Below are 17,617 nucleotides of genomic sequence, written 5' to 3'. Positions count from 1 at the left end.
TTAGTTTAGTAAATACAGTGCACCTGTAGGACTGCAGGAAATCTCTGATGGACTAAGGCAGCACTAAAAGCACGGGAGAAGAAAACTCACGTGGTGAGCTATCACAGAACAGTTCTGCCTTGCTTTTTCCCATGTAAGCATGTTCTAGGAACAGCAGCTGTTTTCTGGCCAGAATGCTCCAGATACCTTTTTAGGATCAAGATTCACTGAAAGCAAAGAGATAATCTGGTTATAATACTATGCATATATATAAGGTTTATGTATCCAATTTAGAATTCTAAAATGCTTATATGTATACACAGCACCTTTTACACTAAGTAAATATTAAAAATCTCCCACTACCTACTATGGCTTTACAAAAGAGATGTAAATTAAAAAAACCAAAAACGAAACAAACAAAAAAACCCCACAAAACACAACACAACTCATTATTTTTTTGAGAATTCAGGGAGCAGGTGGTACTTGGAAATGCATTTCATGAACTGTCATAACCAAGACAGACTGGGTGACACAAGCATATATGTCAAGATCCACTACAGCTGAATGGTCAAAGATGCATGACACCACATACATATTTCAATTAATGAATGAGAATAGTTTTTCTTAGTCAGTAATACATTACCAACTGGCCTTATACCTGCCTTACTGAACATTAAAAAGCGTGAGGATCTGATGTAAAAAGAGAAAAAACAAAGCAAAAAGAGAATCTGGCTTTGGGCAGAACGGGATCAGGGGACATCCAAACAAACAAAATGAAGGTGATTGTTCTAAGCAATGTAGAGGTCATTATCTAAGACTTTCATTGCACCCAGTCAACAGACTGGGACTAAATTTAGATGTAGTCATTCACATCCAGTACAGTGTTGGATTTTATTTGCTTATTTTGGGTGACAAGCATTTCCTTTCATATTCCCTGCCAAATGTCACATGGCGGGTTTTGACAATGTGTACAAGAGGGCAGACACTGAGCAGCCCCTCATGGTTACCAGCCACTCCCCACTGTATTTCTGCAAACAGCATTTCAAATGAAGGTTTAATTGGGCAGAGGGAAACGAAAGTACAGCTTTAATCTCACCTCATCATTGTCATTCCCTCCAGACCTAGAGCAGATAGATCTCTGCCATTCCATCAACATGCAGCTGGGTCACTAATAAGGAGCAGCTATTCCAGACTTCATGTCAGGTCACACAGAAATTCTCCTCGAGAGACCAGGTCAGCTGACAACACAGGGAGTTTGGGGGTTTATTTGTTTTTGTTTTTTTCCTTTCATCATAGTATTAATAAAATAACCAGTCCTTCAAGAACTATTGTAACTTACATATGCCTATGGATGCAGGCATGCCCAGTAAGGTCCGGCGCAGTTAGATGATCTGTGACCAACTGTCATAAATGACAGAGCTTACAGCAGGGTGTTGAACTTTGAGCTCTCGCTCTAAGACAGTTCTCTTCAGAAACACTAAAGAGGCTGGATGGCAGAGCTAGAGCTCTGAGAGAAAGGTATCAGAGCAAATGTCCGGAATGGAACAGAGAGCTTCTCCTCCTTTCACCTATGCAAGATGACAGATGTCAGTTAAATGTTTTTTCATTTGTTTACATGTACACGTGATTAGAAAGTCTGCTTGTATTTCAATTTCGTTTTACTGTCTGTCATCCTTCACCTGTGTCTTCAAGGCAATATATCATAACGGTGGCACAGACTTTGAGAGGAACTGACGGTAAAACATAGCTTCAGCCTCAGAAAAGGCAAATGTCAAATGGAAGTAAAAATATTTGAAACATTCTGTGTAATAGTGAAAGTACAGAAATGTATCTCAAGTTACAGGGAAGAGGTTAGCATATCAGAAGGGACTACATGGAAAGTCATAGTATCCAGTGGATGCTATGAACAGACGTAGCAATGAATCATGAGAAACCCATTACTAGCTGCTACAACAGAATTCTGGAATTGACACTTGTTTCGGTTCCTTCAAAACTCAGCAAAATGAAGAAGAATAAAATTGGCATAGCCTTAACATTTCACCAAGCAAAATTCTTAACTGTAGACAGGAATTAGTCTCAAAGGAAATGGCAGTTAATTTATTGTTGTCAGTTCAGGATACTTTTCAATGATGAAATCATTGCAAACTGTAACTCAGGACTTTGAAAGATAAATTCTCTCATGTTGAAAAAAATGAAACTGCTACCCAACCTTCACCTACTCTGAAGTTAACCTGAATAATAATTTTAGAAGTTGACTTGTCAGGGCAAGTAAGAAACATTAGTTGAAATACAATACAAGCAATCTAGAGACTTGCTGGCAACTTTAGTCATCTTTTTTTTAGAGGAAAAAGTGCACATAGTATACAAAGCACATCAGGAAGAGTGTCAGCTTAACATAATGTACTACTACAGATATCTTTCTTTCTAAAGCAAACTGAATATTTGAGAAAAATGAGAAATCCTTGACCACTTTTTCTCTCTCAGTATCAAATACATCTTTGTCACCATTTTCACCACTCAGGTTCAAAATGAGGAGGTGATCTTCAGCTCCTCTTCATCTTCCAATATATTCATATCTCATCTGAAACCTTGTTGTTCTTGTTGTTTTTAATAAGACCTATACATGTAAGAGTCAACCTGCCTATACAGCTAAAATTCTCATTCTCCTCACTTATCCATGCAATCCAACTCGCCTCCTAACCAATCCACACAGTGCACAACCTCTAAAATACTCATCTCAGTGGTTGCCAAAGTCTTCAATAACTGTAAGGACAGTGGTCTTTAATGATCAAGCCTCTCATCAGGAACTTTATACTATTCTTTCTGTTCGCATCTTTATCATTGTACACCATTTTATGACAATCGAAGACAACCTTAGTTAAAACCCTTGTAAAAGTCTATGTCTTCCATCACTCCCACAAATGCAGTTAGCCAATACAATCTGCTTCAATATCTAAAACCGTATCTTTATTGGTAGTGTATTTGTTCTTCCTTGCCCACATTTCTTTTCTAGTGAGCAGTTATGTGGCACTTAGCTGCCTACTGTGGTTAACTCACAACACTACCTTACAATTATTTCCATTGCAGCTGGACCTACTCATGGCTTGAAAACACAGAAGCTGAGGAGCTTGACATGCACAAAAATCAGGCAAACAAAACATTGTGACATACACTGTAATAAACAAAACAGAATAATGGCCAGCACAAGTTCAAGACACACCTTCTGTTTGTTGGGTTTGGTTTTATTCTATTTTTTCAGAAGGTGGAATCTTAGAAGTATGCTAGGTTCCTTCATACTCAGCAAAGTCCAGGGCTGCAAGCATTAGGGCAGAGTGAGACTGCAGAGAAACAGGTAAGAGGGATCTAAAAGAAATGCTCAGGGTAAAAAAAAAAAAAGGTAGAAAGGCACAAGACACTTGCTATGCTATTCAATGCCTGTTAATAAGTTTTATGTTGAAGGTTTTCCTCTTAAACCCACTGGTTTAAGCCCTAGTTACCCACTTCCTACCTGGCCATTCTTCTTTCTCAAGCTCACGTGGCTTGAGCTAGATTGATCCATTACTTCTGGAAGGGGATGGTGTGAGTCTGAAGCTTCTGAACATAATAGAAAATGGGAGATTACCCTGACTCTTACTGAAAGCTACCTTAAAACACTGACTATCTGTATTAGGAGGTGTCTTACATGCTCATGGGCTAAATGATAAATAACAGCAGCTCTAGAAAATGTAGCACTCCAGTCAACCTACAAAAATTACAGCATGAGTCTATCAACATACTTCTATCCCAATCTGGGTAAGCTGTTACAGGGAGTAAAACGATGTTCACTCAGCCCACATTTGCCCTCTTCTCAGATAAAATTACTCACAGTGGAAATTATAACCATGACTGATCATACACTATTACTGTAAATTAATGTAAAAATCTAGTCTCGCCCAACACCTATGAAACAGCAACAGCATGCTCTAATTCCTGGCATATGTCAGTTTTGAATACTGACTTACAGGTAGAACTACATATTTTTCTTCTAATATACACGAACTTTGACAGTTTATCTAAAATTCCTGAAGACCAAAACAAAAATGTGTAACATACTAAAACCAAATTAGGACTTTCTCCAGTCACTGAGGCTGTAGAGTGCACAGGAGTGCTATTAAACCAACACAGCATCTCAGCTGGATTTGCAACAGCTGATAGTGCCACTTGCTCATTCTGAATGTTTACCTTAATCCATCCCAGTCACGCACAACATCAAAGTGGAGCTATGTCCAGTGATAGCAGCTGCTACTGTCCTTTGCTCCTTCCCACTCAGTTTCATAAGGACTGAACCTTGCGATAAATGGATTCTGCACTTGTGGGTAAAGGCAGCATGACTGCACCAAGTATATGTCTGACATCATCATCAGATATGGTTCCTAAAAATTAACATTAACTTGTGTCTGTCCAATATACGTTTTCATTTCTTCTCAGATACAGAATTACTCTAACTTTACCCTAAGAACATACTTAAGGCTCAAGACAAAAGTCATAAGAGACAAAAGACTGGGCAGCTTTTCCATCTCTGCAAACTGAATTTTGACATTTTACCTAGAAGGTGTGCCAAATCAAAAAACAACTTCAGTGATCAAAGGCAGGACACAAAAGCAGCAGTTCTGAAAAATCTGTAGTACGAAAGGGGCCACACACAGTTGGTAATTAGCTAGACATGGAGAAGGTAAATCCTGCTCTATACTTATTTCATTCTGTCTATCCCTTAAATTTCTTTCCAATTCCCTGACTTGCAGTCGAGCCTCAACTGTCATCTTGCACCTGAATCAAGCAATCTTCAAATCAAGACTCATGGGCAGTATAATAAATAAAAGTTGGGACCACTACACAAATCCAAAAACCAAAGCAGCTTTCTACTAGGTGAAATCCACCCTGACTACAGAAGGGAACCTTGTGAAAAAGGGACACTGAATTTCCAAGTGTAAAATATTTATACTGCCTTACACATAGCCAGAGTAGGGAAAAAGGTAATTCAGTTTGTTGGATTTTTCAGAAATGCTATATAGGAACAAATTTTTAATTTCAAAGTAGAACTAACTCCCCCAAATGAACTTATTTAAAGTAATAAATGAAGTACCAACATAAAATTTCAAAGGGCATTTCATGCTGATGTAAGTACTTCCCCAGAAAATTGTGAAGTAAATTCACAAACGAAAAGGTGTTTACCTTCATTCATAAAACATTCTTACTTCTTCTAACTTGCTGCCTTCTTTGAAAAGCACATTTGAAAAAAAATAAAATCCAAGTCCTAACTGTAACACACACACACTCCATAAATCTAAAATGCTAGCTTTTTTATTCCTTTTTTTTTTTTTTAGTTTTCAAGACACTGACTTTTGATTGAGCGCTTTAAATGTTTTTTGTGCATGATGAACATATACCACTGATGTGTTCAGAAGAAACCTTTCCACTGACTGGGACTCGAGCCTCCTCTGATTACAGGAAATCAGAAACTTCCTGCTTGTTGCACCTTCCTCTACTTGTGCTCATCCACTGTTCTCTCATCCAGCCACAAAAATTAAATTTACAGTAGTCCAGACTTCTGCATACTTCAAATGAAAAGAACCTTTTCAATATTACCTGCTACATATTTTCATGAAGCAGTAAAACTGGCAGGGCACAAACAGTATAAGCTTTATGTATAAATGTGAATCTACAATGAAAACCAAAGGAAGTGAAATCTTTGGCCTGTTAGCCTCAACTACTTAATGCATTGTACATAAAGATTATGGGGTATAACAAACTTTAAAAGGTATCATCACAAGCAGCACCAGGTTCAGTTTTCAGTCTACAAAAAAATACACACATATATATAAAAGAATTGCCCAGTTATGTATTTGAATTTATTAACTTTTCCCCAAACTGTGTATATTTATTAGTACCATAGGCATGCATGTAAATGATGCAAATTAAAAATGAGTCAGGCTTGAAGGAGGAAACACTATGCTATTGACTCATGAATAACTGGAAGACAAGCAAGGCTTCCACATATTTTTTTGAATATGTGGTTCCAATAGAAATAACAGGCTATATATGCTGCAGGTGTTCAAGCCACCGTTCTGAAAGTACAGGTAAGTTTTATAGGAAACAGGACATGCAAAACAAGCATGAGTATCAGCTGAGAGCCACTCTTCTCACTAAAGAAATTAGTAACGCCATTATCCTCCCCAGCACAATTATCAAATAACCTTGCAGATTTACATTAAGAGAAGTATACTATATGTTTACTTATATTTGTCCCATAAGCATTAGTACTATTCTCTTTATATCTACTCTTGCACTCTACTTCTCAGATTTATTTTACATAGTCTACTATTTAACATGTTTAAATTACTTTTCATTTCTCTCATTTAACAAACTCATTTAAATTGTGCGTATTAAATATTTTACAGTGTGCTCCTGTATTAGCTGTGATGGGATATTATAAAATCTGGGTTCTAACTGGAGCTTCCCCATTGAGTTGTTGTTTGGCCTTTAATAAGTTACTTCCCTCTCACTGAAAATGATTAATGCTATTTTAATTTATAGATGAAAGGCTCTACAAAACTACTAAACGTTAATCACTAATACTCCAGATAAAGTTTAGTTGAGAAGGTACAAGAAATCAAAGTACCACCTTGACACTGGATCCCCTTACTCAGATTTACAGTGCAGCAAGCATGCTGATATGAGAACGATTACGAAATAAACATGAAACGTACCATTACAGGCTTAAAAGTCTCTACTTTCAAAACGGGTCAAACTTACATCTGAAAGGTCAGTGGGAACACTGACAAACCCTTTAAAAGCAGAGATGATAGAAAAACTAATCACGGTTTAAGAATATAATCTTCATTTTGAAAGAGAATCTGTTGGATAAGATCAGAAAATACATCAACAGTTTTCTACTCTGCAACATGTCAAGCTTCAATCAGTAAAATACAGACAGATCTTCATCCAGATATGGATGTTGCCTTGCTGTGAACAATGACAGGAGGAAAAAAAAGGTTGGAGGAAAGAGTGTGTATATCCACTTCATACAGGATGAAGAATCACTGGTCAAATCCACCAGTGTTAATGGAAAATTTCAGGACCCAGAATACAATCATGTTCATCAACACCATGTGAAATTAATGACGTTAAAAAATATAAGTAAATGGGCAGCACGCTGGCAAATAAAATTTGTTGTTGACACATCTAAAGCACAGCAGATAAGAAATAATCATCAGCGCTGCTCCAGTAACTACTGAGCTTTAAGCTACTCAACAATTCAGAAAAGAGTGCTGAGCATGACAGTGGGCAGGTAGATTATAAATACAACATTGTAAAATTTGTAAAAGGATTACATATTTCCATGGATAATGAAAATGCCCACCTATATAAAATTACATATCAACAAGAAAAATACTAGGGGGAGGAACAGTCGGGGTCAGCACTGTAAACCCTTATGAACTGGCAAGAACTTCACGAGTAGGTATGGCAATTATTCCACAACTAGGAATTTTTTTGTAACTTCCTTTAAAACACCTGCTGTTGGCCACTGTAAGTGACAAAACAATGGCCCGGATAACAATTCATCTGATGCCAGGTACAATTCTTACACTAACATCAGAGTGAAGTTTAATTGCCAAAAATGCACTTCTACAGTTCTAGAAAGATTCTTTAAAACTTTCAACAAGTTCCACACCTTCTTGAAATGCAAGTTTATTCTCAATACACATCACATATCTATCCTTCTTCCCTACAGGAAAAAGGAAAGGCCAAAAGTCCATTTGTGTAACAGCTAGAGATTAAATAAAATACCAGTTATTATCAAGCAGGCACAATCCAGGTTTCAAGAAACATTGTTCAGACATTCATTACCTGATAGTTCAGAACCAAAGGATACTGACTATATGTGGGTCTAAGGGTTAAATAAGACAGCTCACTCACAAAGTGGTGACAGTAAAGATCTGTTACAGACCATTACCTCAAACTAGAGAACAGTAGGATTTTTTTTGTAAGCCCATATTTGTAATGTGCTGAAAGAAAAAAGTCAAACAAGTCTTTAATAATGAAATCTAGTATCTCAGGATCTTAAGCAGGCAACAGTAAAAACATCAGTTTTTAAAAATTATTAGCAACAGTTTTCTAAAAGCACTCACCATAACTGACACAGAGAAATTATCATATATCCCATTATAACAGCTAAAATGAGTAAGTCATTGGACTAGAAATCGCGGATAGTCTAAGAATTACTGATGCTGATCAGATTACATAGCCAGATAGAGATTACTGACATCTATGTAAACATATGATGTACATACACACTCATATTCCTGAGGCTTCAAAATTTCTGAAGCTGAAAAGAGTTATGAACAAAATTGATTGGGAAGAAAAATCTTAGACAGAAAAACATGAAAATGCAAACTTCCTTAAGAGGGCTTTTATCTAGGGTCAGGCAATTCTACAGATAACAAAGAGGACAACTGACCTGATGTTTTTGAAAAAAGAAGCAAGTATAACGAAAAAAAAAAGCAGGATCAACAATGTAGAAAAGGGAAGGCTGGATCACCACCAACATAAATTAGAGTTACAGAGTGTAGAAACTGAGAAACACAAAACATCCATGTATAACACAGCCAACACCACCTCAACAACAGCAGAGGCCCATGACTAGATAGAGGTGGCACAAGTGTTAAAAATCGTAAGGAAAGATCAAAAATAGCCAATAAATACTTTGATTCTATAGTTGGAAAGATTCAAAATGGTATAATTGTATCACATTATATTGATTTTATTTCCAACTCATTTGTAAACAGATGTTCCAGATCAGATGTTAAAAAACATTGAGACAAATATTTTAAATCAGTGTACTTGTTAAACTTTATCCAAGAGTCCTAGAGTAGTCAGCCCAGCAAATCTATGATCTGTTGATGCTCTTTTAAAACTATGTGTTTTAAAATCTGTATCTGTCTTTAAATGTCTCACTGTGCAGAGGAGTGAAAACACAGTGTCAAAGGGACAAATCAAGTTTTAAGGCACTCTGATATGGAGAATTCAAACGAGATAACAAGAAGCAGTGAGAGACAGATGCATTCAAATGTATTCAAACAATAATTGCATGCCTTATTTTTAAATAGTGGAAAAGATGAATCACTGAAACAAGTCATCCAGAGAAGTAAATGGTAGAGTCTCAGTATCTTGATACACTTTAAAAAAAAAAAAAAAAAAAAAAAAGCTTAGCCAACTAGAAGTTCAGAAAACAAACCCATTGAGACAAAAACTGATGCTGTAATACATTTAAGGTGAAATGTTCATGTATTAAGATAGACTTGATCCCCACTCTAATGCAGCACTACATGATGCAGTACTAAGTGCAAGTCAGCTTAAGCAAGCACACGAACTTTTTGCATACATACAACTAGATTAATTAATAGTGTGGTAATAATGTTCTTTAATAAACCTAAAATAACGATTTGACAGCCCATTAACAGAACAGAAAGCCCCTCAAATTAAATAATACAGAAGGAAAATGTTGGGGTTTTTTAAACAGAACACAGGTTACCATGATACTGTCTCTTTTCTGCTGCATTCAGTTCAACATCAGAGATGTGATTCTTCCCATTATTTTCAAATGATTTCCAACCAGACTTCAGGTCATGTTATGACTCAGTACTTTTGGGAAATCTACACCTAACCATTAACAGAGGCAAAATACCCATTTCTATTCTGTTTGGTAATTCATCAACCTTTATCCAAAATATGCTAAATGTTGAATAGTCAAACTGTGTCCAGACCTTGGAGATGAACAACTGTTCCAGCTTGGCTCTTGCTTCTTATCTCAACTCTCAGACTATAAATATGGTCAACCACTTCTCCTCAAAGACTCTCACACACAGATTCCCGTAAGATTCAGAGTAATCATGCTTTTTTATATTCAACATCAGCAAAAAGAACATGAATTATCAGGTTATAATGTTATCCAATATGACAGGGACCTCAAACTGCACCATTTCTAGTCCTCTTTTTTTTTTAAAGTATTTGATCACAGAAGCCGCAACATCAGAAAAAAATTTGACATTTGGATAACTGATAAAAACATTCTTGAGTAAAACGCAGACCACAGTAGCAACCTTCCTAAAAACTGGAAATGGTAACAGCTATGCCCCTTCTTTTGGAGGTCAAAAATAGAGAGTTTAAGCCTCACTAACGTAACAACTGAACATGAAGGCAAGCAACTCCTTCTATCACATTTAACAGCGCTCTTCCTCTGAGAGGGCAACTCAGCCACAGATCTGTGTTTTTATAGACTACAGACTGAACTGCTTTGGGCACTTTCCTGGGCTAGAAGAAAAAGCACACAAAACTTATAGCTTATTTATTACAGAGCAGTGTAGAGTCAAAGTCAAACAGTTTAGGTAATATGCCACATTTGCACTCTGCAGACATCACTGGCTCCTGATCCAAAATGCTCTTACACGTGCTAATCAACAAAGCCTCAAATGGACTAGGAACTGATTATCTTAGAAAGTGTCTATCCTCCACAATTCTCAGCAACAGCTGTTGTCAATTACACCAGCATACCTAGCAGTTTAAGATAAAACTCCTAAGGATGGAGCACAAAGTAAACTTTCTAAGACTTCGTCAACAGAATTCCTTTCAGGGCAAAGTGTAGAACAGTTCTTTGCATAGCCCTTCCCCAGTGAAAAATGAAGTTACAATAACAACAACAACCTGGAGACAGCAAAGATGATCTCTACATTAGCGTAAATCATAGGCAGGCAGAGAATGTATAATACATTTCCACCAAATCACATTTTTCTTGCCCATGAATATGAGGTACCAAAGTCCAAAAGATGCAAGTGCAAACAAGAGAGAAAAGAACAATGTTTGAGTAAAGCCAGCACTATACTGCAAAGAAGGAAAAATGTAAGTGGAATGTTTTCACTTAGATTTCTCAAAGGTAAGTGCCACTCTCACAGGTGGCATTTTAAGAAAAGCTCTGAACCATTCCTGTGTGACAAGTGAGCTTTGCTAATACTGCAGCAGAAGTTGAAAACTTATTTGTAAAAAATCAAGTTTGTGGCTTTCCTCAGATTTCCGAGAAGGTGAAGTGACATGAAACATGCAAGAATCTCAGTAGTGTCATTGATCATTAAACAAAGCTACCAGTACAAGCCCTATTTAGTTGCCATCCCTCCACAAAGCTGGAAAACAGACTCTTGTCTTCATCTCACTAACAAAAGGATGCCATTAATATCTTTTGAAATGTTCAGGTTTTGTAGGAGTTTACCATATCTGTAGTATCTAAATTATGAAAGCATCACGAAATCTACAGGGGAAAAAAAATGCACCATCTTCCCAGTATGCGCTTATATGTAAAAATAGTCATTGCTCATGGTCTCATACTTTGTTATGAACTGAAGTTCATTATGTAGGTTCACAGTTCATACAAGGGTAAGCTCCTGTTGTTGGCTCAGCAGCAGAGTTACCAATTTCAACTAAGAAAATACACAAAAAGGTTTAAAATCTCAACAATTTCTTTGGAGTAGGCTATGTCTAATTCTGTGTTTACCTGATAGTCTGTATGTATTACAACAGAACCTTAACTGTAACAACTCCAGTAATCGCTACTATTATATACATACAAATGACTTCTAGAGTAACAGCTTTTAGGCCATACATGGGCCAAGTGTGTTAGTAAATAAGAAGTTTGACAACTGGTAATTCACAATTGTGTTAGACAATTATTACATTTAAAATAAAAAAAGACTGGTTTCAAAAATAGAAATCATTATCATCCACAAACAATGTATTTTTCTTATTGCCCAGTTTTAGATCTTACAGTATTTCAACCTGCAAGTTGCAAATGTAATAGCGGATGATGATTCAGAGAAAGGTGGGATCGAGGATTAATTTAACTGCGTGTTTCACAACCCTCAAATTCTTAAAAATATTTTCAATACCAACAATCAGCCCACTTTTATTTGGAATACATTTTGGAAGCTTTAGTTTTCACAGAGGAGGTATTATCAGTAAATAGCTGAATCAGTGTGTGGCAAGTAACAGAACCGACAAACACCACCTTTAATGAACTTTCACTGGTCTGAAAAGAAATACTTGTCTTATGTGGGGCTTTTTAACCAAGTTTCAGAGTGCTTTGTAAGGTGAGGTAAGCGGGATTACTGAGAGTAAAGCGGTGCATGGACACTGTGGAGCTGAGTGGCAGAACTAGAAGAGTATTCTTGTCTCCCAAGTCCCATCCCAGTACATTCTGGAACATGATTCTTTCACATATATACCACTTTCACACATATATACCACTAAAGCAATGTTATGCCAATATGACAGAACAACTATTTCTTAAAAGCAGACTTTAACGCCTTCAGGATGTGCAATACCATAGGACATGTAGCTAAACTAAACTACTGATGGGTACGGTAGAGCAATCTAAGAGTATAAAACTCTCAAACAGCTGAAATGTGCTAGTTGCAGCCCTTGCACCGAAATCGAGACTTGTACACCACTTGAACTACTATATCCTAAAGAAAAACAAGTGTGACGATTAAACATCTACCACTGATGGCAATAAACTGGACAGCTAGCACAGTCTGAGTCAGATAGGTGAGAACAGGGAGGAAGAGAGGCTCTGCAGCAGGAAAAATGGAGGGAAACCAAGCTGCTTCTAAAAACTCCTTTTCAAGGCCTGGAGGAAAAAAAAAAAAAAAACCAACAAACAAACATGAAGACCTTAACTTCCCTCTTCAGCCACCAGAATCACCACCAACAATAAAAACAAAAAAAAAATCCAGAGGGGGAAACCTTGTGACAGATCTGCCTCCTCCTCCCTCGCTGCTTTCACCTCCCAGAAACGAGGCTCTGGCTCCACAGATCCCTGCCGGGGAGCACCTGCCCTCAGCACGGCCCCGGCCCAGCACCGGGCCGCCGCCCGCTCCGGCGGGCAGCCCCGCGGGAAGGAGCGTGAGGAGGCCGAGGAGCGGCGGCGACGGCAGCGGCAGCAGCCCGGTGCGCGCAGGCCTCACCGCCCCTGCCCGCCCCGCCGCTGCCCACTGACGGCCGGGGGCGGCGGGACCAGGCGCTGCCGCCGGGGAAAGGCCTCGGCGGGGGCCAGCGCACTTGGACTGCAGGGCGGCCGGCGGGGAGGGGGACAAGCGGGTTAAGGGGAGCAGATGCTCTGGGGCTGGTTTTACCTGCTGCTGCTGCTGCCTGCAGTGGCATGAAGATCTGGCTCAGCCTCTCTCTCTCTCTCTCCCCCTCCCCGCCTCCCTCCCTCCCTCCCGCCCTGCGCGGCACACAGACCCCCGCGCCGGCCCGGCGCCCTGCGAGGGACGCGGGGCAGGGGGAGGCAGTGGGGGAGGCCCGGGGAAGGGAAGGGAAGGGGAAGGGCTCCCGGCCCGCACGCGGGAACGCGCCGTGGCACCGCCTCCCCCACTACCACCCCCCCGCGCTCCGTCCGCGCAGGCGCCCGCCGCGCCGTGAGGCTGCAGCCGCCCACGCAGCCCGCGGCGCCGCGCCTGCTCCGTGCGCCCGCCGGCGCTAGGCGGGTGCGGGGCTGGGGGGTGGCCGGGGAGCCGGGCGGTCGCGGCCCGCTCGGGCCGGCGGGGAGCTGGAGGGGGAAGGAGAAGGGAAAGGGAAGGGGGGGACGGGGCTTCCCTCCTCGCGGGCCGTGGCGGAGCTCGGCTGCCGGCTGCTCCTCGGGAGCCCCGGCGGGCAACAGCGAACGGGCGCTGGGATTTTTTGGAATCGAGAGGTTTTCCGTTTGTTCGGGGCCTTTTACCCTCTGAGGAAGCCCGACGCGCTTTTATTTACATAAAGCGTACGCAGAGCGTCGTTAGCAGTCACGCAAGGCGGGGGGGGGGAGTAGCTTAGAATGAGGTAATGCAACGTGAATCCCTGGAAGCGGCTGCCCGAGCTCAAACCGCATGGGAAGCTTCCTCGTGGAAGGAGGAGATCGGTGGTGGCGTAAAAACGGAACTGGGCCGGGCTGTGTTTGCTGGGCCCGGGCAGCCGGGGCCCGTCCCGGCGGGAGCCCTGCCAGGGCCAGGGCTGCAGGCCGGTGTCTTCCTAAGAAACGGGGTAAACCCTCCTAAGCACGTTTGGCTACAACCCGGTAGCGGTTCGCCTGCGACAAACGATTCAGTTCGCAGGGCAGACGTGGATCGCTGGCATGTCTTCGAGACCAGCTTAATCACAAAAGATTGGCTTTCTCTAAGTTTGGGGAAGTCCAGTAAATCTGCCATTTGCTTGGCATTGGCCCTTTCTTCATTAAAAATCCTGAAGGAACGTGAAATATTGCAGGAGTTCATTTTACTTGCAAGAAAAGCTGCAAGGTATATATTTATGCAACCATTTGAAGGTGAAGCGCTATGTGTACTGGGTTGCTGTTTGTGACAATTGTATAATTTCTAATTATCCCTCATAATGCACTAGGTATCCAAGCTTTTCTTTGGGGACTCTGGTACAAGACAGAAAGGACAAACTAGAGACATACTTCATCGTCCATACTAGCTGAAGCAGAAGTACTACTTGAACCTGAGTCTTGGGAAAATAAGCTTAAAACTGGCAATGTTTGACGATTAGATTGTACTTAGGGGCAACGCAGGAAGACAGATGATCCATCTGAGATATACCTAGAAATGTGAAACAGGAATAAAAATAAGTTTAGCAATAATTACATGATGAATGTATTGTATCTAATCTCTGAAGACCTTTCTTATAATTCCCCTGATTCCCAGAAAGAAACTTTTTTTGCTTTCTGGGCCATTTCAGGGCAAGATAATCAGCCTGTCTATGTGGTTTTGCCAAATATCCTTGGAGAGGAAGTCTTAACTCCATGCCAGTCTACAGATGTTTTTGATTCCCAGATGTTTGATTAAGAAAAGAGAGACCAAAGTAGGTTCCGGCCTGCTGATGATAGTGTTTCACAGCAATGCATTTGAATTTCTTGCTACAACAGATTGTTTAAAGTATAAAGAGCCATTTAAAGTTGGTAGATTTAAAAGAAAAAAGCACAGGACAAAAAAAGAATGAAGACATGAGAATTTCCTTGAATGTCTATATATGCGTTAATTTCAAACAGACCATTTTCTGTTTGAAATCGTCATTTTCTGTTTGTCTCTCCTTACATTTATTTTGTGTTAGAGCAGATCTTGATATTAAAGAAAGCCAAGCAGTCAAGCATATAATTCTTGTCTAGTAATACCATGTTTTGAATACTTCAAACAGCTCAGTGGGAAATGATGATTTTGTTCAATACAGGGCACAGCATTTGACTTAGAAATCATACAGCCATCTACAGTCAGTCTGCGTATATCACAGTGACCTGTCCGCTATAAATACACAGAAATGCATATTTTCTGCTTTTGGAATACAGTGCAGTTTAGATAAGAACGCATGTAAAAGTAGCATGTACTTGGGAGATGAAATGGCAATGCAGAGAATTATAGCACGTTACTTATTGAAGATACAGGTGTATAGGCAGGATTCACCAAGTACAAACTTGACTGAAAAGTATCGAAACCTTTATAAACCTGTAGATATGTGCTACTGTTTAAAAAACAAAGAAGTATGCACCTGCCTTTCACACATAATCCCACTGTGTACTCAAATCAGGCAATTGTGAGTTGTCTAAATAACTACTGGAGTAATTATATGAGCCTAGGATATCTAATTGTGTGTGCACTTAGGGGATGTCTTGAAAGATTTGGCCCTCTCAGTATTCTCAATATGAAAATTTACCTGTGGAAAATAAAAGCTAGAACAAAAGCCAGCAGGAAAAAACAACAGCAGAATCTGCCAAAAGTAGTTTATTCTTGTTTCATTGGCAATCAATTGTTAGGCTCATCATAACACTTAAAATGCCAATTTAAGCGTGAATGGGGGTTCCACCCAAAAATTAAAACATTGTAAGGAGATGAATCCCTTCTTTTACTTACACAACAATAAATGGAAAAATAAATTCCAAGTATTATTAATTTCTGTATTTGCAAGATTATGGGGGGTTAAGAACAAACTGCTTAGACCATCTCAGTTCAAAATATGTCTGACTGCAGAGTCACAAGTAAATGTGTGTAAGCTTTGTATAGGGGAAGAAAATAATGTTTTTTATATGGGGTGTTGACTGAAATATTCTTAGGGTTAGAAGTACTTTTAAAATTTTACTTGGCTGAGCACTGGAATTGTGAAAAATCTTGGTTTATATTTAGTTACATTAATAGTTACATTGTTCATTTAAATAGTTTAGTCTGTAATCTAGCTAAGTTTTATAAAGTTCTTAACATCTCAGATGTAAGTGGTATCCATAGCAAAAAATGCATGTGTTTCTTGCACACCTGTGATGGGAGAAGCCAATATAAGAGTAAGAAAACGGAAAATACTGACTTCCTGTATTCATTCCGTCTAGCTCTCACCTGGTAAAGTATCTATAAATACATTCTCGTTTCCAGTCCTTTTTGGGGGGGGATGTCCAATTTGGTTATCAACTATAGAGTAAAGCTATTACATGCATATGAACTAGTTACCAGGATTCCATCTATTTTGAAAGCATATAGTATAGGTTTGCCAGTTTAATAAAATATAAAGTAAAAAATCTTGACTTTTTAGCTTAGTTAACTCATGCATGCAAACCGAATATAAACATTTCCACAGATTTTTAATATATATTTATGTGAATTACATACAAAGTATTTTATTGAATGCATATGTGTATGATTGTGTGCATATGCAAATATATTTATATAAATATACATACACACATTAGTTGTATTTTAAATTGTAACAGTATCTTGTTTGGACTTCATATTTGATCTGTAATCCAGGAGATTTTCGAATCTCAGGAATCTGAAAAAAATCTCAGGAAACTTTAAATGACTGTAGCTTCTCCCATGAGTCAAAAGAAGCTCCGCTTCTGTATCAACTGTATTCCCATAGAGAAATTGAGAAATACTTGTAGAGTACTTCTGGCATTTTTAGACCATATAATGAGATGTGTTTTATACACACCCATTAAGAACAAAGTTATATCGATTTTAAACTTGAGGAATTTTCTTCCAGTAGAGTCTGACACCATTGTCACCTTGCAGTTTCCATTGTAGATACTTACTCTCAAGTTCTGCTTTTATACATTATGTTAAAATATTTACCAATCATGAGAAAAAAATTAATTACAAGTTTTGTTCTGTCCTTTTCATTCTCCATCTAAGACTTCTGGTGAAAAAAAGTAAAAAAGTTTTGCTTCTGAATTACAACATGGCTTGGCCATAGGCATTCACACTTTAACTGAAATGGGTCTTAAATAATTTTAAAATTCTTGGTTTTGGTGGAGTTTAGGTAAGCTCTTAGTGAACCTGTATGTCAAGTGATAGGATTCAGTGTAATTCTCCTGTTAATATGTACACTTCCCAAATACCTAACCAAAAATACAGTGTCTTCTTCCAGTAGAAAACCAGACATCTCATGCTTTATGTATTTTAACATAGCTTGACATCCTGACAGTTATGTTCAAAATGATGAAATTCATCACGTAAGTTTGACAAAGGGGCACTACTTAGTGCATTCTGAAAATTTTTGAAGGGAATCAAGCAAAGTGGAGTGAGCAAGAGGAATAGAGGCT

The 17,617-nt window shown here is 39.0% G+C and overlaps 1 protein-coding gene across 3 annotated transcripts in view; it reads right to left on the bottom strand.

Annotated features, from left to right (window-relative positions):
• TBC1D5 (TBC1 domain family member 5) overlaps positions 1-13,422 on the bottom strand; it is a 328,358-nt gene extending 314,936 nt beyond the window's left edge. For 2 of the 3 annotated variants that reach the window (XM_052798675.1, XM_052798656.1), the window contains exon 1: positions 13,197-13,422. Coding sequence is in view for 2 of the 3 variants with exons in the window: in XM_052798656.1 (XP_052654616.1) it covers positions 13,197-13,224 (28 nt within the window). In the remaining variant the exon portion in view is untranslated. The remainder of the gene's footprint in view (positions 1-13,196) is intronic. The other variant, XM_052798664.1, reaches the window with a different exon arrangement.
• Positions 13,423-17,617: the final 4,195 nt, after the last annotated feature.

This window comes from Harpia harpyja, chromosome 1, assembly GCF_026419915.1.
Source record: "Harpia harpyja isolate bHarHar1 chromosome 1, bHarHar1 primary haplotype, whole genome shotgun sequence".
Classification (NCBI taxonomy): Eukaryota; Metazoa; Chordata; class Aves; order Accipitriformes; family Accipitridae; genus Harpia; species Harpia harpyja.
Note: the sequence above shows the minus strand (reverse complement) of the source record. Positions and strands in the feature narration are given on the sequence as shown.